At 42.6% G+C, this 6368-nt stretch overlaps 1 protein-coding gene across 1 annotated transcript; it reads right to left on the reverse strand.

Moving 5' to 3' along the window:
- Positions 1–481: 481 nt before the first annotated feature.
- Positions 482–5717, reverse strand: coq10b (coenzyme Q10B). The gene is made up of 5 exons (XM_034885908.1): positions 5575–5717; positions 3258–3413; positions 1987–2179; positions 947–1048; positions 482–743 (listed from the first exon to the last, which is right to left on the reverse strand). The coding sequence occupies exons 1-5, from the start codon at positions 5670–5672 to the stop codon at positions 576–578; spliced, it is 717 nt and encodes a 238-aa protein (XP_034741799.1). The 5' UTR covers positions 5673–5717; the 3' UTR covers positions 482–575.
- Positions 5718–6368: the final 651 nt, after the last annotated feature.

The following is a 6368-nucleotide window of genomic DNA, read 5'->3' on the forward strand; positions in this document are numbered from 1 at the left end:
GAAATGAGGGAAACTCTTGCACAGCCTCATCTGCATTGTTGTCTTATTTGCTGTGTGTATTCTGACGCAGGTGATTTCCAATATCATCTACTACACATCCTGAAATCTTTTTTTTTTGGAAGACGTGTGCTTGTAAAGGGTCTTCCTAAAGCAGCTGTGGTCGCAAAGACGGCAGTTGAAGCAGTGTAGTTAACTATTGAGATAAGCTATTGTTCACAGATGGGAAGACGTACTCTGCTTGAACCAACTACGAACGGCTGCCCTGCTAGGCCAAACACACTCACTTTAACCTGTGAACTCAAGTTTCACAACCAGGCACAGCTTGTTCAGTTGAAATCAAGTCCTTTTTTTTTTTAGCACCAACATGAAAATGAGCTAGTGGATCCACATCAGTTAAATGGTGTATATATATATATATATATAGAAAAAAAAAAAAAAAGAGAGACTTTGTCATTGCTGTGAGAAAGGCACTGCAGTTTTCAGTTAGAACAAGGTAGCCTGTCTACACGCCTCTCTTATCTTTCTCTCCGACATCAGCACTGGCCGTTTGTTTGTGTATCGGTGTTTGTGCAGCACTACGTGCTGTGAACCTCGTGGAACATGAGCTCGCGAGGGATGTCCGTCTCAGCGCCGTATAAACTGGAAGCACGACGCTCAAACGCCGAAACCATTTGCTTCACCACCTCATCGAAGAAGACGTGGGCTAAATGGGAGTGGAGGAGGGAGCGAAACTCGAAGGAGATCTGAGGAGAGGAGAAAGTTAACTGCTGAACTGCAGTACAGTAGTCTCAGAGTTTTTAACTGGTCCAATTGGAAATACAACTCAAGCTCAGACATGTGGAAGAACACATGATCTAGCAAACAGAGCAAAGGCTAAACCACAATCTGTGCCCCTTTTTAAAATGTTTGAGCATATGTTTGACTGCCACAGTCGGCGTCTACTTACGGAAAAATCCACAGTGCAGGTGCGAGGATATCCCGGGAGGCCAGGGCTGAAACGCCAAACCGTCTCCAAGTGGTTGAACAGACTACCATCTGAACAGGACGCCTGACAAGCAACAGAACACACACACACACTTTTTGCAATTAGTTTGAAAGAAAATGAGGGGAAAACTTTACAAATTTCTAATCTAATAGGTACTATCTGATTTTACCTAACAGATCTGCTCCACCCATACACTCAGTCCCGGTCCCTGCGGTCCTCTGACAAGGACCTGCTTGCTGTCCCTAATTCCAGGCTCCGGACATTTGGTGACAGAGCCTTCTATGTCAGTGCACCATCGCTCTGGAACAAGCTTCCTCTTGCGATTCGCGCTGCCTCCTCTACTATAACCTTTAAAACCCAGCGTAAAACATCCCTCTTCACTGAGGCTTATGGAATTTAATCTCTCCTGGCCTCACACCTTTCACCTCTTAAACCCCCCCCCCCCCCCCCCCCCCCCCCCCCCCCCCCCAAATTCACACTGTTTACAACTATACTGCTAGTATTTTCAAACTGCTTTGGATCTCCTAATACAACTACTGACTCCGCTAAACTTGTTATCTTGTTGTCTGCTGATAACCGACAGCAGGTTTTGAAGCTCTCCGGCGTTCCCTCATTTGCTCAACATTTGTGGGGCGTAGATAAGAGTTTTGGGAATCCGAGTTGAAACACTTATTCGAGGCATCTCAACAGACAGTAGGTCAAACAAGACGTAGTGGTAGAGGAAGCGCCAGGGCATCCCGCCACCGTCTATTGCGTTCCAAGAGAGCCGTGCCCCGATTGAATATCATGAGGGTGAATTGTTAAATTGTTACAATGTAATTTAAAATCAGCTTTAAAAATAAACCTATATGTTTATTTAGCATGTTTGTTTTGGCCATATGTGCTCGTGCTGTGTTCCCCAAGTGGTAGGCCAGGTCTACCCCACGTTATGAGCCCCACAGAAAAAAGAAGATAAGTTTAGGGTAAGAATGCAGTCTTGCATTTAGCAAACAGTACCTTACCTTGACCAGGTGGGGGCGTACTGAAGTAACAAGAGAGGTGTAGTTTTCCATCACAGGTGGGAAGCCCACGCCTAACTTGGCCTTGCAGAATCCGGCTCGCTTGAACACCACATCCGACTTCTTACACCAGGGAACAAAGACGCAGTAGTTCTCCACTCCGGCCACCACCTCATATATCTCCTGCATGGAATGCCTGAAAAGTCAAGTATGGAGAGGGAAAGAGCCATCAAGTCTGCACGACAGGAAGCAGGTCAAGCTCAGACACTGTCCCAATAAACACACTTAACAAGCCCTGCACAGTACAGGACTCGCGACTGAGTGAAAACGTCATTGTTCACGTCCCTTCCTGTGGGAATCAGAGGTGGGAAACTGGGGCTAGATTTTGCGAACAGAGTCTCCCAGGTGGTGACACCTTGACAACTGACATACAGAAACATGCCCGACAAACAACCACATGTGTTGAATGGTTAGAAAGTTTTCCTAAATATAGAGATTTCACGCACGCATGTAATATATTTTGCCAACTTCCACAATGTGCTATCGATTTATGTTGTAGTCGTCCATTGGTTTTAACACACTAACTTAAATTAGTTATAAAAGTTGTGTGCTCCAGTAACGTGTCAACCAATTTAAGTCAAGTAGGCCTGTGTTTTGAGCTTGTGTACAAACTTTAGTGAGGAGAGTAATGTGTGATTGATGGTCTTTGGGGTGTCCTTTGTTATAGAGGCCTCCATGTTTCACACACCTGATGCTATAGGCAACAGTTGTTATGCCAAACGCCAATATAACAGAGAAGAAGAACAGGCATCCTGATAAATAAATATAAAAAAATGCAGTGACTGAGACGGTCTCCCACACTGCTGTTGTATTAACTCCAGCTTAGGGGAAATGGCTGCAGCAGCCTGTCTCTATTTATACAACCAGATTTAGTGATTATGACCTCTCTATGGAACACAGGAGGACATTTAGTGCGTCATACAGAAACGCATACGTAGAACCTCAGATAAGGCACTGGCATTAAAACAAATAGGATTCACGAAGGCACAAATTTTTAACTTTACACATTAATAAGATGTAATGTGCTTGTTGATTTCTGTAAAGTGTATTGAGACTATTGTTATTAACGTAACAAGGACATTTTGAGCTCAAAGTAAACCAAAATATGTGCTGATTGTGTCTCATGAAAGGCCAAGGTAGGAAAGAAAAGATGATATAATAGAACAACGCTCTTAAAAACAAACTCTCACTTCATCGCATGAACACTGACTCACCCGATGATGCGTCTCTCAGAGTACTCTTTCCTCTTGGAGAAGGAATCCGCCAGGTTGAAGAAGCTGCGGGCTGGTAACACCATGCCACGCCCTGGTATCGCTCCACCCAGCAGGGGAGGTAGACGAGTCATCAGGATCCCACATGATGACAGGTATCTGAGCACAAAATTCACACAAACTGGGTAAAGAAAATGGACAAGACAGAGCCCACACACTCTTGATTCTGTTGTGATGGTACCACTATTGCTTTTAGAAGTCTGTTCTTCTTCTACTTCTTCTTCCTCTTCTTGTTGCTTTCTGGACTCAGATGACTACATGTGACAGGAAACTCGCCAGAGAACGTTGATTTATCATGATCTACATCAACAAAAAGGCCCGGTGCTAATTAGCCTAATAATACCTGCAAGTCATGAACAAAAGCAATAAGATGCAACGTAAGCGTCCATTCCTGGAGAGCAGGATACTTTACATGGAAAACATTCTGAACACTTGCCAAGAATTTGTCATTAATGACAAGTCAAAACTTAATGGCTCACAGATGCCTGTACATAAAACGGGAACAAAGTCAAGGGCACCAACTTCAGCTTTGGAGACCTACAACACAAAATAGCCAAACATTTTCTTGGTCTAGCATCTAAAATGTAGAGATTTTCTGATTCTGATTGGTGTACTACTTAATTGAATATACTTGAAATTAGTAACACAAGCTAGCCTATGATTCGTACCAGAGGAAGCCCCGCCCGCAGTTGCAAGTCTAGTCGGTTTTCGGACGTTAATCCACCGAATCACCTTTACATGTGTTTAGGTAATGTAGTTAGCCCGATGAAACACAATCTGTTTTTTTGTTTACCATTAAGGCTCTTTTAATTAAAGCTGTTTTTAATTGACGATATAAATGTGCTATTTTCATTTTTTGTTAATTTAAGCAAAAAAATACAATGTTTTATGATAAGGCGTGGTTTACTTCGTAGAATGTGAACATGCGTATCTGGACAACATAACGTTGATAAATGACACTCCTAAACTTTAATTTGCTTGAAAAAGTTATAAATAGTGTGCCTGCTCTACCTACTGAGCTATCCGGGCATCCTATTTTTAACTTTTTCAAGCAAATTAAAGTTTAGTAGTGCCATATGTAAATGTTATGTTACCCAGATACTCAGGTTCACATTCTACGAAGTAAACCACACCTTATAGAGGTTTACTTTTACTGATAGATGTTTACTCCTCGACGCAGCAGGCCGCGGGTTTGACTCCGACCTGCCGCCCTTTGCTGCATGCCATTCCCCAGATCTCCCCTTTCATGTCTTTAGCTGTCATGTCAAATGAATTATCAAAAACATTATTTCACTAACCAATTATATTGTTAATCGCAATTATTTCTGAGACAAATAAATTGGTAATTCTTGCAGGCCTCCCTGTGGGATTTGCAATCTCTCTATTTCTTCACTAATCCCTCATCAACATAACAATTAGTTGCCAGTACTATCCCCTTTTCCACATCAATGCTACACTGATTAGTAGGGAAACAGTGGGATCAAGTGAACAATGGCCCTGAGTTTCATCCTATCTGACACCATGAATGGGAAGACTAAGTTAAACCTAGATGGGAAAAAAACTATCTTGTAACCTCCACAGAAGCTTTGACCATCCAACTCAGGTCCTGCAGGGTCACTGTGACTGATCACCACTGAGGGAGATATCACACACTTTGATTTGTCCATGGTGCCTTTGGCAGCCTGTTCCACAATGTCCCTGGCACAGCAAGCAGGGCATGCATTTAGATGTTACGTTACCACTTCATGTGATGTGACAATCCCAATGTCATCATTAGCCTAAACCAATCAAACGTGTTCTGTGCTTCTTTGAATTTCTGTTTCGTTACTGGCCTGCTGGTCTCTTAAAAGAAAGCCCTTTCACTACTACATGAATGTGCTACAGCTGACACATGGAACTGACCTTAAAGTGCCAAGTCCATGCAAGTGTCTGCATGTGGACGGGTGCAGATATGGAGAGTTGTTTGAGAAACTGGGACTTAGCTAGCTAAGAGCAAAGGACAGTGTACTGGTCATGTTATACCCCTAAAGGGTGCAAATGAAGGACAAAAAAGTAGTTAAGACAAGTTAAAGCCAACGACGTTAACGTTACTACTCAACAACTTTGTAAGTGAATATCTTTGGTGCTAACCAGACTCTATATGATACAGTCTGTGGTGCTAATGCTACTTTACGTTAGCTAACTAAAGTTATTGTCAGAGATGTCCCTTATACTATCACTTTACTGTTTCAGTCGAGATTTACAAGATCAAAAACTTTACCTTACGTGGTTCCTAGTTTGTATTTCCCGGCTGGAGGTCGAAGGTATCTTTTTCATACACTCAGCCACTTTTCTCAGGCTACAACTACCTCTCGCCATCTTTTCTGTCTTTGACGGCTTTCTCTCCAGGCTGAAAAGACAAGCAGCAATGTCCCGCCCCCTAACGCCAACGCAATCTGCGAATGTCAGACTGCCATTGGCTGACTGGCACCCCACTGAGCGTTTTCTATTGGCCAGTCCTGTAGTTCGTCACCTAACATTACTGACGTTTGTGTTTCGCAGGAATGTCACGAGATGCGGGTTCATGTTTCTTGTCTGTTGCCCTGTGTTACCTTCAGTATAGACTATTTAAGGTTACACACGCACATTCACACGCCCGCCCCACTGTGTGATCTTTCAGATATTATTTTGGGTCACTAATGCTAAATACATAATGTACCTATTAGTTTGATTTAGTTTATTTGTGTGTATCAGAAACGGGAGAAGATCCCACCTCACTGTGAAAATGCAGTCCTGCACTCAGAACGTTACTATAGTAATTAAAGTTATTAAAGTGTTTATCAGCAAATGGACCTAAAGTATCAAAACTTAAAAGTTGGGCAGTAAAATGCATTTGGTTTTACTGGACAGAGAGGGATGAAAATTGTAATCTAAGTAACTAAGGCTGACAAATGTAGTGAAGAAAAAGGTACAATATTAGCTACAACGTTACATGGAAACACTCAAGTAATGTAGGCCTAAGTAGACTGACTCGAACAAGGTACAGTACAGTTCAGTACTTGATGACACATTGAG

The sequence above is a fragment of the Etheostoma cragini genome, chromosome 11 (assembly GCF_013103735.1).
Source record: "Etheostoma cragini isolate CJK2018 chromosome 11, CSU_Ecrag_1.0, whole genome shotgun sequence".
Lineage (NCBI taxonomy): Eukaryota > Metazoa > Chordata > Actinopteri > Perciformes > Percidae > Etheostoma > Etheostoma cragini.